The sequence below is a fragment of the Semicossyphus pulcher genome, unplaced genomic scaffold (assembly GCF_022749685.1).
Source record: "Semicossyphus pulcher isolate SPU_LCO1_2020_fin unplaced genomic scaffold, fSemPul1.0.p SCAF_8, whole genome shotgun sequence".
Classification (NCBI taxonomy): domain Eukaryota; kingdom Metazoa; phylum Chordata; class Actinopteri; order Labriformes; family Labridae; genus Semicossyphus; species Semicossyphus pulcher.
The window spans coordinates 3,352,341-3,369,342 of record NW_027211759.1 but is presented as its reverse complement, the minus strand read 5'-3'; the positions used below and the strand labels follow the sequence as shown (position 1 = coordinate 3,369,342).

The window sequence follows — 17,002 nt, the reverse complement described above, 5'->3', positions numbered from 1 at the left end:
CCTAGCAACAGGTAGCTAGCGGGCTAACTAGCTAGCATAACTAACGTTGCATAAGTTAACCTATTATTTTAAAGATAATGTGTTTCAAGGGCCCTTTCTTTTTCTTAAACATGAGTAACACTAACTATTCGATTGAGTTGAAACCATAAAGTGCGCCATCTCATTTGAATGGCCTTGCAATGCATCTTGGGATACAGTGGGCTGTGAAGGATGACCCCGATGGATCCTTTGCAGCCGGGGTAACGGAGGACGCATTTGTCTAAAGGAGCCTTCGAATTGGGACAGCCTTGAGGCTGCAGCCCCTGGATTGGGTCACAGCTACAGTGAGTGCAGACACAAATACCTGCTAATGCGAACATATCAATACAGTAATTTAACTTACTGAAAAATGGGAGTAACCGACCTCTTAGACGGCCTGTTAGTACAGTAACACACACAACAAACCAAATTATTTGTCCCTTATATTCAGGAAAAAATTCTTCTAAAGCACCAACAACACACACACGGCTGAGAGAAGTTCAGGGACTGATGAGCTGAGGTGACACCGAGCAGACAGCTAGCAGCATCCACCTGTCACTCAAAGCTGTGGGAGGAGATTTTAGACAAAGAGCTGAAGTTTGAACATTTTCAGAGAACAAATTACTGCATTTGTAAAATCCGAAAACTGCAAAACAGCTGTTCACACATGCAACACACAGTCTATTGCTCGAGTTCACATCCTCCTCCAACATGCCTCCACTCTGCACTGTCTGAGGGCGACAAACACCCACATACCTACTTCCATATCTGACTGTATTATATCCATAATGCAGCAGCTCCTCTCCACACTCCACTGAGCTGATGGGCAGAACACGAGTGCAGAGAAATGTTGCCGAACTGAAGGACCGTCCTTAAAGCTGAGCACTTTATGTAATCCCCGGGGGGCGGAGATGAGATGAACGCTCGGCGTCTTCAGCAGCAAGAGGACAGAATATGAAACTTAAAGCTTGAAGGATGTTTGTTTGTTTGTTTGTTTGTTTGTGCTGGCGGCTGGATGCTGACCAGCCAGCTGAGAGGATGTGCTTGTGGTCCTCTTTGCTGACACCAGGTGAGAGCTGGCGTCGGCTGGTTTTCAGAGGCCAAAAAGCCAGCTGGCTGCGTCGGGACCAGCTGGCCGTGAAGCCTGAGCCAGCAGCAGGAGGGACATGTTTTCACACGCTGTCCTCGGGCTGGGACAGGTCTCAGACCGGACTGGACGCAGCTCAGAAAGTCAGCAGGAGGACAGTTCAGTGTATCGATTTCTGGCCGTCGGCTGGTCTGTGTCTCCGATGAATAATGTTGGCAGCGAGCAGAGTCCGACTGAGGACAGGTCCGAGTTATTTTTAGGGGGAAACGATATCAGTGCATTTGTTCTGATATTAATTTCAGACTCTGAGGATCAGGGAAATGAGACAATAAAGCATATTTTTATCAGGTGGAGGGCAGCAGTGGAGGCAAACACACTGCAGAGCCTGATAAAACATCTTTACAGTCGTGTTTATTCTCATGACTATTTTTTTGTCAAGAATAATTAGAGAGAAAAATGATGGTCACAGCTGCCTGGATTATAAATCTGAGGCAGAGTTTGTTTTACTGAAGGATTGCTCTCTAATGAAGATGATGCATTAAATGCTACACCAATGATAAGAAAGACTCTTCCTGTCTCCCAGGTGGACGGGGACTCTCCCCTCTCCAAGTAAACCCAGTGAAATGAAAATTACAGCTTTTTATTTCCAAATTTAGCTTTAAACTCGTGTCTGTTTATCTGGTTGGAAAGAGATAACAGCAGCACTGATGGTTTAGACGTAAAAGAGAAACAAGATGCTCCCAGTATTTATTAGTTTGTCTGATTAGTTTTACTGTAAAATGCCATTTGAGTGTCAGAATGATCAGACGATAGACTCAGGACCTGCCACGAGTCTGCTAAAACAACGGGGCATTGGGGAAACCCATGGGCAGAGATGCATGGAATGAGTGCCGTTAGCAGCAATGTGTAAAAACCTGCAGTTCCTCAAGTGGCCACTTGAGGCTGGCTCCAAAAGTGAGTCAGTCCCCATAGATCCCCATGTTAAACTTTACAGCAGAAATAAACATGTTAACAGCCTGGTACAAAAAACACTTTTGGTCCCTATAGCTCGTTTTTCTATTCATGACAGCTGTACGGTCCTGTTTAGGTTATATTAAGGCTAGGCTGCTGCTAGCTGTTCGTTAGGTGTCTGCAGCTAATTGTGGACGCTGAACCTCTCAGCTGTGTTTGTGTTGTCAGTGTTTTCCAACCCCTGGCTCCTCTTTACGCCACCCTCTAAATGTGGTCACTTCTGGCTCCAGAAAACCAACATGGCGGCGGCCAAAATGCCAAATTCAGCACTTCAAAATGGCGGTTGACAAACCAATCAGTGTGTCAAGGTGATTTTGTCTGTACTCCTTTTCTGGACTGTGTACTCGGTTATGCACCACAAAATGGTTGTAGGTGAAAGGTCAGGTGGATGGTTTGGACCTCAAACGCTCGAGTGCTTGAGTTGTCTAAACGGGTCATAAAAGGTGCTTCAGCTGCTGTGAGAGGATATTAGAGGAAACAACTGGAAGACACATTAATGAAATAGATTCTTCATTATGCTATTTAATAACAGTAACTAAGGCAGCGTTGTGTTTCTCTTTAAATGTATCTGATGTTCCACATTAGCACATGTAATTGCAGTTTCTAGGAGACTTGTTTCTCATGTTCTTATCCGAACGCAGATCTAATTATTCTCTGTGATCCAGCTGATGGAGTTCAGAAAACTCAACACTTGTCATTTCAAGTGTCGCCTTTAAAGATAAAATCCAAATGAGATTTCAGACACTTTCATTTACTCTCAGCCACGGACGTGTGTCTTCATTAGCCAGATCACAAATCTGATTAAATCTTTGTTTTCCCGGCGACATGCAGATCAGCGCTGCTCCAGTCCAGAGGGAGGTGCTAATTAGATTAGATTAGATTAAACTTTATTGTACAAGTACGGAGACAACAGATGCAGCTAATGCATCTGAACAGACGGGCAGAGTAATGTACTTAAATTGTCAATACATATAATAATTAGAGAAGAAGAAGAGGTATTTTAAAGGTCAGAAATGTACATATTTATACTGCAGTGCATCATGTACGAGTATGTGAGAGCATATACAGGTAGGTTAAGCTTAGTAAGTAAGTAAGTTAGAGCTTATTATCACCTGTACTTAAGTCTGAAACTCCATGTTGACTTTTTTAATGTACCAGTGTACTATCATGTACGCAGCATCACTTAGTGTCGATCATTATTATGTAGCGTCAGTTACAAAGCGTCAGAAGAAGCGTCAGTTCTGTAGCTTCACTGACATTGGCTGTGTTTGAAATGCCGTACTGTACTAGCAGTACGTACTGAGTTGGCCAAAATGTAGTATGCAGTAAGCAAACAAGATGTGCTGTATGCCAAAAATCTACGGATGTCTGATTCGGAAAAAATCTCCAGTATGCATTGGACCAGTCTACCTCGCCTACCTTATCCCACAATGCAAAGCGCTGGAACATCACAGCGGCAGATGGCAGCAGAAGAGCAGAAGGGCTCTGTAGCTAAAGAAGCACCTTTCGGCTATTGGCGGGATGTCGTTTACTTATGCTTTTCCAAAACAAGAAACTGGCGCCTGGCGTTGCATACTGCAAAATAAATGTGAACAGCTACTCACATACTACCGCCGAACACAGTATGCAGTATGTAGTATATTATGACATTTCAAACAGAGCCATAGTGTACATCGTGTCACTTACGTTGTCCAAATAGCATCACTTTCATAGCATCATGTCTTTAGTGTCACTTGCGTAGCGTCACTGGTTAAACATCACTTGTGTAACGTCACACACTTAGCGCCTCTTATGTAGCGTTACATAGGCAGCGCCTCTTACGCATCGTGTCTTTCGTAGTGTCACTCACGTAGCGCCACATACGTAGCGTCACAGTCGTTGCGCCACATACGTAGCGTCACTTGCGTAGAGTTACTTATGTAGCCCCACTTACATAGCATCACGCAGTTTTACATTATTTAAATAATGTTACTGGCGTACTTATTTTAACCACACCTTTTTTAGACCTAAACAGGTAGTTTTGGTCTCTTTACCTAAATAAACTGTGATCACTCAACAACTGTATTCTCGTGTCTGTTTCACGAGTCTGTTTTGTGTCAACATGCAGGTATAAGGACGTGTTGCCTGCCGTCAGTAGAGGCGCTAACTTAGGGAACACTAACCAGGTATGAACAATCTACCTACGCGGTCAGATGGGTTTGAGGTCTTGTTGGAATAAGCTTTGTGTTGCAGCGGATACTTGAACTGTGTATGTTTCTCTGTAGCGTCTGTGTGATCCGACTGTTGAGTTTCTGTTGGAGCACTTCAGAGCCGTCTGAAGTCTCAGATCACAGCCAGTCGCTTCAGAAGAAAACAAAAAACAAACAGGTTTATTCTCCTCCTCTGATGCTGACGGAGCGTCACTTCTCATATCAGACTTTTTGTAGTAACACACTGAACTCAGATTCACCTCCTTTTCTTCTCTGAGCTTCAGAAGATGAACCCCGTCAGAGACACGCGACCTGGGTTCATGTCAGGCTGCGTTACACAGGAGGGTGTTTGCTCTTTCTGTTGTGTCATGACAGGTTTTATATCACAGAGGACCTGAGCTGCTTTAAAGAGCTTCTCACTTTCCTGTAAAACCAAATGCTGTTTGAGCTCAGCTGTTGTGAAGATGTCAGCCAGTCAGAACAGTTTTCAGTGTTAGCCTTCTTGTTGATGTTACAGCGTAGTGCCATTACATGAATGATTTATAGACCAGTTTCTCATGCAGACCATTATGTTTCATATCATACAATCTCATCACAGAGGACTGTCTAAAGTGATTTGAAATACTGTATTCAATGTCAGAATGATCTACCATCTGAGCACAATCAAAGGACGTTGCAAATATCAAAAGACGAGGGATGATGTGATCAAAAGTAATCCTCCTCTGGTTGCACAAGGCAGCAGGTACCTTAGTTTTATAAAGCGTGCATGCTCTTTGCATCTCGTATAAGACATCCAGAAAAATTCAACTCGCCCTTCTGTCAGAAACAGCAGCTTGGTCAGTGGCCCTCTAGCTTCAATTACTGTCGGATTAGTGATAATAAATATGCAACATCAGGTTGGACTTTCAAAATAAAGCTTCCTGAGAAACTTATGGATGTGGAATAAAAATTGACACATGATTAAATTGCCACCGGTCACAGTTTTGATACTTTGAGGCTCCAAAAGGACTTTATTTTTAGGAAAGAGATCATGGCTTGGCTTTAAAGAAGTACTAAAAACATGCACTTAATTTACCTTGAAAAAAAAAGCTGTTTTCCCACTGGTTAAAAAACCCACTAACACCAGTTAACACCCGGCATTCAGACCCGGGTCAAATGACCAGTAGACCTGGGTAATTATCACTTGGCTCCGATCCGCAATGATGGGAACACAAAAACCCGTGTCGACACGCTAATCTCCGCCTTCTTTCCCGCGCGTGATGCTATGCTCCGTTGGTCACTCCTGCGACTCCTCGTCATCTCAGCTACAAATTCAACCCGTCTCCGTCCGAGCAGCGCTCGAACATCATTCAAAATTTGTCGGCGCCGAGTTTGGTAAACAGACTGAATGAGTAATAGATACAATAAAGACCTAACCACCCTAACATCTTCACTGGTTACTAACCCTGTCTCCGGCAGGTTTGTGACGTTAGACGGTGACGCAGCAGAAAAGAGGCCAACAGGAGGATACTTCACTGGCAATGGGAAAAGAGACAATCGGCCTCTATAAGCGGGTCTTCACGGGTCTATAAAACCCATGTCGACGTGCTAATTTCGGTAGGAAAGGTGTATAAGTCAACTCTGAGTGTTTATGTCCCACGAGAATCTAGCCACAGTCTCCTGGACTTCAACGGCACATCAAAACAACAGGCCAGAGGACAGCGTGCAGAAATAAAACAAACTAGAGGGGGACCTACAGCTGCATATTTTGGGCTTCTGTATCTGAAGAGTTGGAGGGAACAAGTTGAAAAAGATATTATCTTTCCTTCTGGCCTCCGTCTCTGGTTGCCTCCTCTCCGCCTCTCCACCTCTGCTCCTCAGCTCTTTGAAATATTAGAAATGTTGATAAAAGTGTCACGCAGCACTTAGCCGTGTGACTTTGACAGTTTTGAGCTTGATAAATTAAGGTCATGTCTCATGTAATGATCCTGTAAAAGCAGCGTTACATGGTGCTAATTATTAAAAACATATTTGGAGGAACAGGATACGGGAAAACTCCTGGTAATTATTCAGAAATTACAGGACCCTGGAAGCATGCGGCATGTCGTCTTTAATTTCAGATATTAAAGCATTTAATTACAGGAAACTCAGCTGCCTGCTTGTTGAGGTTTTTTCTCTCTCCAGCAGAGACTCTGTGTGACAGTGAGTCATTGTGCTTTCACCCTGAATTTAATTTGTTCGGAGAAACATTAAGCGAGAGCGAGCAGCGACGGCAGGAGTCATGGAGGATTTTACCTCCGGGCTGAAGCTGTTTATTGTCCAGGAAAGAGAGAGATGACAGTAAATAGAGGTTTACTTTAAAGGAGACAATCAGAGCGCAGGCTGAACGATGATGGACGTGTGCTGTCACCGCAGATGGATTTCCTCTTTCATCGTTCAGCCGGGCAGAAAGCTGGAGGCTGTCGTGGGATGACGAGCATCAGTCACTGTCACAGGAAACACCCTGAGACGGCAGAAACAGACAGACGAGTCGTCTGATGTAAAGACGTGTTAACGCGTCCACTCAAAGAAAGCCGTCCTCGGTGTGAGACCGGGTCTGATGCAGCTCGCCGGGGCTCAGCGGGCTAAAGCAAAGGTCTGGTGTTGAGGGTAATGAGCGCTGTCAGGACGCCATCTTTCCCGCTGGGAGATGACAAATCCGTCAGCTGCTGCTGTCGCTTCACGGCGGATCCACAATCCGGTCCAGATCAGTTCAGCTGTTTGTCTCACTGAGCCTCTTCAGACACCTGAACTACACAAAAGTTTAATCAAGTGAAGGAAACTGATGTGCATTAAGATTATTTTAACATCCATTTGCCCAGAGACGACTTGCTGGCTGGTTGGAGCTCATAAACGCTGCAGCTGCGATCCAGGCGACTGAAACATTAAAAACGAGCCTTTTTCTCTCTTGATTTATGACCTCAGTAAACATTTCTGTAACGAGTACAGTCTCAGTCTGTAGTGTCAGGTCTCCTTCAATACAGCATGACATTCAGTGTGTAAATTATGGTCCCATTTAATAGACGATAAAGCAGGGCATGCTTTAGGGCGTGGTTCACTTGGATTTGACAAGTTACTGCAGCGACAGTCAACCAGGGGTCCGCTCAGAAAGCAGGTGAAGTGAAAACCCCGGGTTTGTTAGCCCTGAAATGAGGGAAACCTCGGGTTTCAGAAAGAGAGGTAACTTCAACTCTGAGTTGGTTACTATGGTAACTGTGTCTGTGAGCCTAACCCGGTCGGGAGCAGGTTTTCTTCAGGAAACTCCGAGTTTCGCTCTGTCTCCTCCCTCGAGGCTGTAAAATCCTCATTTTACTTCCTCATTCATTCAGCCCGTCTCACACGTGTGTTTGAGCGGTTACCAAATTAACAGAAGAAACGTTGTGTCTCTGTGGCGCTCTGACCCCTTTGCAAAAGTCTTTTATAATTATAATAAAATAATCAAAAGACAAATCTGTGTCAAAGTCATCATTTGTAGATTTTCCACCTCGTGTGACGTAGCAGGACCTCTTTCTGTGTGCTGTTGCCATGGTGAATCGTGGTATCGGGGCTCCATTAATGCTAGCTTTTTATATTCAGCGTGCACGCTCAGCTCCGGCTGAACCTCCTCAGGGTTGATTGACCAGCTCAGGGTAAATCAAACCACAGTCCAGGGTGAGACGGAGGGTTTGTTGAACCTCCTTTCTGAAACGGACCCCAGGATAGAGGTGTACAAATGTGTATCCATGCCGTTGTCCAAATATGGTCACTTCTGGTCACTTCACAAGCATTTGTGAAATTATTTGGTCAGCCCTTATTTCTATTTCCTCATTGCTCCCCCCACGTCTGTCCTCTACTCATCTCGCTGCCTGGCTGTGTGGCTGTCTTTGCCAGTGTCAGCACCCACAATGCACTTTTGGTTTGCCTCCTGTATTTGGTTCGTTTATGTTCACACCTGAATCGAACTGGACTGTGGTTAATTTGGACCAAACAGACCAAGACCTGTCTTTTCTAGCGGACCATGGTCCGGTTGTTTGGTCTGCACCAGAGTTCGATTCACCTAAACGAACCGTACAGAGGGGACAAACGCTCCGGGGTTGGGTTCAGTCGGACTAAACAAGGCTGGTGTGATGGCGACGGTCTAAATGCCAAACTTGAGGCTCCAAAATTATAGTCGAAAATAAGCAGGTGAAATCACAGTGGCTACATCTGCTTCAGTTTAGACACCGTGCCTTCAATCACGCTGTCAGGATTTTTGTTCAGCTGTGATGGTTGTCAATAAAGTGTCTGCAGGCACTCAACCTCAGACCCACCTCAGAGTGCTCCTTCTGCTGAGCTAGAAAGATACAAGACCTAAAAAGGTCGAGGAAAGGATTCACAATCGTACGATGTCAGGAAGCCAATCACATCTCACATTTTATATATTTCAAAATAAAAGCCCTTTATGCACCCTGGACCGCTTAATTAAAAGCCCACATTGAGGATGTTTCGGATAAAATCTTTGACTTCCTGTCCTTACTTCCTGTTGATGATTTTTTTTTTTTACCACTGTTGATGCACCGCTGTAAGGATGTAGATGTGTGTGTTTGAGTGTGTATGTGGCGAGCTGATCAGCAGGGTGTCCAATTAGGCTGCTAATTAAAATTTCAGTCCTCCAGTAGAGGCAGCGTCTCCTTCAGAAGCCACCAGCAGGGCACGAGTTTGATTTCTCTCTGAGAGTCTCTCTGCAATTTATTTAACAGCACATTAGGAGCTCAGCGTGACACAAACCCCATCGCAGTTATTATTTTTATCATGATTGTGATTGCTGCTGTAATTTGATGATGTAAGTTTCTTACACACAAATATGCACAAACCCAGAGAGGCATGTGGGTGATAAAAATGATTTTGTCATTTTCAGATCTTGATTGTTTTCTCTTCTGTGTGAGAAACGTAAGAATGACAGCCAGTCAGCAGTCAGGCGTTTTGGCGGTCATGTCGGCCATCTTTTTATACAGTCTGTAGCTGTGTCTCAATTCAGAGGCTGCATCATTCGGAGGACGTATTTGAAGGCTGCTTGTGTCACAGCAGCACGCTGAAGGCCGTCTCGAAGGCTCCTTCAGATGCGGCCGACAATTGTGTCCTCCTTTTCCCGGGACACGAAGGATCCAACGGGTGCATCCTTTGCGGCCTAGCGTATCCTGAGATTCACTGTGCGCCGAGTTGGCGGAGGAATACACTTTAAAATGTACGTGTTTGGTTTCAACTCAGTCGAATAGCTGGCAATACAAATGAAAGGGGCCTTCAAAATAATAGGTTAAGTTACGCGCCGTTAATTATTATAGCTAGTTTGCCCGCTAGCTACCTGTTGCTAGGCGACAGGAACCACATTTGGTGACGCAAGGGTAAGGGCGGGAACAGCTGGTGATGCAAACATGGGTTTTTTCTTGGATGCAGCCCCTGAATTCAGACACAGCTTATAGTTCCACACGACAGAGGACACGGCTCTACGGTCGCCTTCCTGTGGGTTTTCCTTTTCGGTCCACAAGCTGAAATCACAGCAGAGTTTCGTATCTGTAAGCAGTGTGCTACAGAGCTCTGTGATGTGCTCTACAGAGGTCAGCCGTGACACTCGATTTACATTAAACGGGTTAAAACAGCAGAGTGGCCCTTTAAGTTCAGGAGCAGGGTGTGTTAACAAGAGGAGCGAGTGTGTTTTAATGGACCTGACTGAACATCAATAACTGATGCTGCTGTGTACTGTCAGCCCACAATGCATCATTAATGCTAATGGAGGGTCCCTATTATATCGTCATGCAGCAGCTGTTATTTTACTGTACCCAGTGTGTGTGTGTGTGTGTGTGTGTGAGCATCACTGCCCTGTATCTCATCGCTGTCACACACTAAACTTTATAATAATAATAATAATAATAATAATGCTAACTTTATTTATATAGCACCTTTAAAAACGAGATTTACAAAGTGCTTTGACAAACAAGCAACGCAGAAAACACAGCAGGCAACAGGAGAACACACACCAGGGCCGGACACAGGACCGAGGGGACAAAGCAGGAAGGAGGAGAAACAATACACAGAAAGAAAATAACTAAAAGAAGGAAAATAAAGCAATAAAATGTAAAAAGATGAATAAAAGCCAATAAGAAGATGACATCACATAAAAGTCTGTAAAAAGTGAGTTTTAAGAAGTGATTTCAAAGATGTCAGTGATTTTGCGAGCCTGACCTCCTCAGGCAGGTCGTTCCAAAGCCGAGCGGCCCTGATGGCGACAGCACGAGCCCCTTTGGTTTTAAGCCTCGACTTTGGAACGACCAGAAGTCCCCTGATCTGAGGCTGCGGGCGGGCTCTTATGGTATCAACAACCCATACGTAATCAGTAAAATCTTAAAATCAATTCTAAAAGTCAAAGTTAAGTAAGTGTGGAGAAGCCAGGGCCGGGCTGATGTGACGTCGTCTGTTAAAACCAGTAAGAAGCCGAGCCGCTGCATTCTGGACGAGAGAGAGATTTCTGGTTGATTCCGGAGAGGATGGAGTTACAGACATCGAGTCTGGAGAAGATGAGATAATGGATTCTGTTTTCCAGATCCGGTTGGGAAATGATTGTTTTAGTTTTGGAGATGGTGCGTGACTGGTGGAAGCATGACTGCACAACTCTCTGTGTTTGTCAAAGGTGAGCTCACGGTAAACGTTGACAGACAGAAGAAACGTTCGGATGCTTTCTGATTGAGTTACTTCTAAACCGACAATTGAGAAGTCAAATGAACCAACTGATTCACTCCACATTTCTTGATCGGCTTAAAAGACGTGTGACTTTATTTTGAGTCTGTGGAGGCGGTCAAAAGAAAACTGCAGCGTGGAGAGAAAAGGGACCGTCGTGTGGAAGATTTCAAACGCCGGAACTAAAACTAATCAGAGACAGAGATGAAGTCGGTACAATCCATGTTAGTAAATGTATTTGCATTTACTTTGTCATGATTAATTAAGAAATGCATGTTAAAGAACAATTATTAAGCTACCGGGATTTGGTTTTTATTAAGACCTTTAAATCTCTCATACGGGCCATCTGTAACTATGGCGATCATGTGTTTCTCAACAGGAGGATTTCCTCACGCCTGTGATAGTTTGAAATGTTTAGCGCAGCAGCAGGACACGGCTTGTGTTTGACGTCTCGGCTCCGACCTCATCACTCCTCGCAGATTTATTTTACCTGACGAAATTTGAGGAGTGACGAGATCATATCGTAAACCCCTCTAGCCGGAGCCTGCAGGTGGATGCTGGGGCTGAAAGCGTGAGCGCCGTGCTGATGCAGGGCAGCGGTGGCACCGACAGAGCAGAGGGAGAGAGCGGACATCTGGCAGCTTAAATAGACTGGAGGAAGTGTTTGTCAGGTTATCGTGGAGAATGACGCATGTCACGTGTGAATCAGTGCAGCTCCAGTTGCCTGCATGAACTAGCTCGCAGGCATCGCTCCTGAAATGACTGTTGCTTATCGTAATGTTTTGTTTCCTCAATAAGTCGACAAGTTATGGTGTACGCGAGCAAAGAGGAGGATAGTTTGATCACTGACTCTTTAACCTCGTCTTGTGTGTCTCAGACCGTCCTCTCAGAACAAACAACACCATCAGTCATTAAAGAAATGAAGAAAACAAAGTGAAGAAGCAGCCATGAAGTCAGCTGAGGGAGGAGGGTCAGGGTGGCCACTGTTTGTCCTGACAGTCAGTGTTTGTTTCTTTCCTCCATGACCACAGTCATCCCCTGACCTTAATCCATGCATGGAACATATCTATATCTGTATCTGCTGACATGATTAAGATATGCCCCGTGATCAATTCTTACTTTTCTGCTCCATAGAGCTGAGAAGCTGTTCAAGTAAACAGCCTTCAGATAATCTGTCCTGCTGAACTCTCTCTGACTTCTTTGTTAGCAGCAGTGTGAAACATTTCATCGCCAGTGAGGACTTCTTCACTGAGTTAAGTCCCTTTCCCACTGGTCCAAAACACCCGCTAACACACAGCTTTTTTGCTTTGTGGTAAAGGCTACAATCTGCATTCAGACCCGGGTTATTATCGCCTCACCTCGATCGGCATTGATAGGAACACAAAACCTGTGTCGACACGCTAATCTCCGCCCCCTCTCCGGCGTGATGCTATGCTCCGTCTGTAACTTCTGCGACTCCTCGTCATCTCAGCTACAAATTCCGCCCGTCTCCGTCCGAGCAGCGCTTGAACATCATTCAAAATTTGGCGGCGCCGAGTTTGATAAACAGACTGAATGAGTAATAGACACAATAAAGGCCTAACCACCGTAACATCTTGTTGCATCTCGTAACAACAAGCAGCAGAAAAGAGACCGACAGGAGGATACTTCACTGGCAATGGGAAAAGAGACAATTGGCATTTATAAGCAGGTCTTTCCAGGTCTGAAAAACCTGCGTTAACGCGCAACATGATAGCAATTAACATGTTCTGCAGAGGTTAAAGACTACGGGTTATGGACTTCTTTTGAAAGTACGAGAGGGTGAGACTCTCGGGTTTTTTTGCCATGAAGCCAGAAATGATTGGTTAGTAGTATCAGCTGAAAGAAATCCGTATCGTGCATCCTGTGATACTTTTGTATCCGTGGCAACAAATACTGTTTTCATTCATAAACCAGACCTTAAACTGACAATCTCAATATTTCAATTTAAAGGATTTTCTGTTGTTTTGTATTTAATGTGAATTTAATCACTTTTGCGGCCGTCAGCCACACAGGAACGTTTAAAGTCTCTGAAGTGTAAAAAGTCACCTCAGACTCTCGGCCGTGTTTGTGTTCAGCTCTGTAAGAAACAAACGTCAGCTCCTCTGACGGTTAAACCTGCAGCGCTCTGATAGCGTCAGCTCTCAGACAGGTTTGTATTTACAGTACAGGCCTTTAATTTGCAGCCTGTCGCCACGCTGCTCGATCTGAGTGACATTTGTATTGCCGTCAGGCCCTCGGCCGTCCGTCTTCCTCCCTCCTCCTTCTCCTCTGTGAATCCCGATGAGGCGTCCGGCGGCGATCGGCTCAACGCGCCGGCCTCCGACTGAAGTGAAATCAATCAGCCCTTCAATCCTTCTCTAAAGGACCATTATCCAGCTCCGCCGGGCCTGTCGGCCTGTCTGCTGCGGGATCTATGACCCGATCCGCCTCTCTAATTCACACAGCACAGATCGCTAACTCAACTCTGACAAGAAGCTGAACAACAGGAAGCCGAGGAAGGTCAGGATTTAAGGTTCAGACTCGATCGGTTTAAATCTCAACAAATATACAGCCGGATGTTTGGACTTAAATCACTTCAACAAATCAGATGCTGCTGACGTGTTTTGTTCTCCAGCCTCAAGCTGAGGAAATTTGCTGTGTAAAACTTTTAAACTTCCTCAAAGAAAAGAAATGAAAAGAAAAACAAGAAAGGATGTGAATATTTCCCCGCTCTGTGTTGGAAGGCTTCGTGTGAATCATCTGCAGGAAGTGTTGACTGGAACTTACTGGAGTTTACTGAAAGTTCAAGACGCATTTGAACATTGTTTCACATGTCATAATTGCTGTACCTTTCTATCAGTGTAATCTCCACACACTAAGTCTAACAGTTAAACCTTCTGTGTCTCCACAGATTCCTCAGATCAGCTACGCGTCCACGGCTCCAGAGCTCAGCGACAACACGCGCTACGACTTCTTCTCCCGCGTGGTACCTCCGGACTCCTACCAGGCTCAGGCCATGCTGGACATCGTCACGGCGATGGGCTGGAACTACGTGTCCACGCTCGCCTCAGAGGGAAACTACGGCGAGAGCGGCGTGGAGGCCTTCGTCCAGATCTCCAGAGAGTCAGGTAGGAGAAGCTTTGACATTTGACATGATGAAGTTTGTTGAGTTACGGAGGGCAGGCAGGACGGAGAAACGCTGGAGGTTTAAAGCTGCTGGTTGTGAAAGTGACTCTGCTCGTGCTCGTGCTCGCTGCGTGTTGATGAGTGAGCAGGAGGAGAGGTCGTGTAATTGACTCTCGATGTAATTAAAGCAGAAGTCGACGCTGTTTTCTCCTCGGCCGGTCACTGTGAGGCAATCAGTCCTCGCACTCGCTGATTAAAATGTTATCGCTCCCAGACGAGCTCCGACATTAATTAGATTGTAAGAGTCGTGTTGAAATTCATCAGAGGTAACAGATATATGGAGAGCAGTGTGTGTGTGTGTGTGTGTGTGTGTGTTCAGGTTCAGTTGCTGTTCTTCTTCTTCAGACTGCTTTTTGAAGTATCTGCAGAGTCAAAAGAAATATACAGACAAGCAGAAAAGACTACGACCTGCCTAAAGTCTGTGCACAGTGGATGGTGCCACGCTCACACCCACGCGCTCGTGGTGATTACCTGCTGCATTCACACGTAGACTACATCAGACATTAAACAGACTTGGTACCAGGGGGCTGGGAGGGTAAAGTCCCTGCAGGAATGACGTGACATTTTCAGGAGTGCAGTGTGCGTGTTAAAGGGTGCACCTTCACTTCCATCACCTTATCACTTCCTGACAGACGATCTGCTCCGACCAGCAGGAACACAGCCACACTAAATCTGACCCTTTGTCTTCTCGTGTCATTAACCTGTGTTTTGGGATGCTGTCTTACCACTCTGTATATCTGCTCCTCTGTGTGCCTTTCAAACTGCTGGGTGACATAACAGTGGGTACCACAGAAGAAGACACGAAGGACGAGGGGCTCTGTTTTGATGTTGCGTGTAAACCGTTTTCACAAAACCTAAGCCGGGATTTTCCAGCCATCCTGGCTGAATTTAGTCGTGACTCGTTTTCACGAAAGCGGTGGCACGTAGGTTACCATGGAGATTTATTCTGTGCAGCTAGCCTGCTCCAGACCAGGCTAACAGCCAGGCTTGATTAATCCTGGTACCAGTTATCAGTTCAGTCAGTCACTGTGATCAGACAGCCGAAGTACCTGAGCATGTGCAGTCCTCTTTTTTCTTCTTCTGTTCAGAACTGTTCCCTTTACGATGTCTCTGAACCTTCTCGTTAACATCACACAGCCAATAAAGCGCCGTGCTTATGATTTTGTTGACATTACGTCTTTGTGTAGAGCGGATTGCTCCCACCGCTGCAAAAGATGTTGGAGAAACGGCGCTACAATCATCACTTTCATTGCTAAAACGGTAAATCGCGCATTAAATACATACAGCTACAGGGTCGTAATATATTCCAGCATTGTGGATGAGTGGTTGTAATTTATCTTGATGGTAAACTTGAGTAACATTAACTTTCACTGCTCATTTTTAAGGCAAATGACAAGTAGTTCCTGAGGCTATTTTTAGGCGACCTACGCATTCAGTCGGTCCGCAAGAGTCTGCGTTTAATCCTTGTTCTTATAGCAGCAGTGTTTCCTTTTTTTTAAAATACACATTGTGTGTTTCACCTCTTCCTGAATGTCCATTAGTAGCTCCCACTCTCACTCGATGAGTGTAAAGTCTGCTGCACGCGTCTTCTCAATTTCAGCATCAGGAAATCTGTGATTGGTCTCTTGAAGAAAACTGCCAATTACTTAAGCCTGGCTTTACCTACGGGAAACAGATTAAACCAGGGGAGTGTGTTGTTTCTGTACGCAGAGACATTTACATCCAGGAAGCAGTTAAGATGTTAAAGCTCTTTGTTCAGGTTATTTATCTGTATTGATTATATATTTAGGATCTAATGAGCATCATGTTGCAGCTTATTACGACAGAAACACCAGTGTCTCTTCAGCAGCTAGATGTAAAGAAATCCCCCAGAAACATCCAAAACACTTCATACACAGAGACTGCGCTTCCCCCCTCCCTCTGTCTGTGCTCCTCTTCGCTCTCCATCGCTGTAACCGGGGTTACAGCCTCGCTGCTGTATTACCTACATATTTACCTGCGCCTGCGACACTGCTGTAATCTGTGTGTAAACGGCAGCAGCAGCAGTAATCATGAGGAATGGCCGCGATCGCTGCGTTTAAAAGTGTCAGATTAATAACGAGTCGCTGTGCAGAGAGCAGCTGGGGCTCCTCTGTGGGATCAATGAGCTTTCATCTCTGCTGCACACACACACACACACACACACACACACACACACACACACACACACACTGCTGCACATGCTAATGGCTCGTTAGCAGGCTGAATATGTATTTATACGAGCAGGAGTGAGCTCTGACAGTATGAAACCTCTCACAGGTCATGGAGGAAGCAGCCGCAGTGATCGGAGGATGTATTGATCAGAGCTTAATAAGTGTGTTTAGTGGAAGCTCTTCTTTATTGAATATACAGTCGTCCTGATTTAATTATCTCCGCCCGACAGACGCTGACTCATTAGTCTGAATTTTAAGCATCGTGTGTTTAAACTGTGAAAGGTCTCATTGTGTCTCACTGTGTCAGTCATAATTAGCATCATAGCATCCGCTGGTTTTACACCTCAGAGTGTGTCTCCAGGTGTCAGGAAGGTCTATGACATGTGTGTAAAAAGTAACTAAACCTTTTAGGCTCAGGAGGGACGTTTATGCAGCGCGATCATTTACCTCAAGTGATGTCACTTAAGTCAGCATGTGTGGGGAAAGGTTTAAAAATGATAAAATCTGTTGGGAAGACTGACCGCCATGTTGTTGTTGATCACCAAGTCATCTTTGCTCAAGTCCCAAGTAAGTCTCAAGTCATTTGGTCCAAGTCTCAAGCAGGTCTCGAG

The 17,002-nt window shown here is 45.2% G+C and overlaps 1 protein-coding gene across 1 annotated transcript in view; it reads left to right on the top strand.

Annotated features, from left to right (window-relative positions):
- Positions 1-17,002, top strand: part of grm8b (glutamate receptor, metabotropic 8b) — a 133,620-nt gene that overhangs the window by 36,518 nt on the left and 80,100 nt on the right. The window contains exon 2 of the mRNA XM_069686202.1: positions 13,925-14,141. Within this exon, the coding sequence (XP_069542303.1) occupies positions 13,925-14,141 (217 nt within the window). The remainder of the gene's footprint in view (positions 1-13,924; positions 14,142-17,002) is intronic.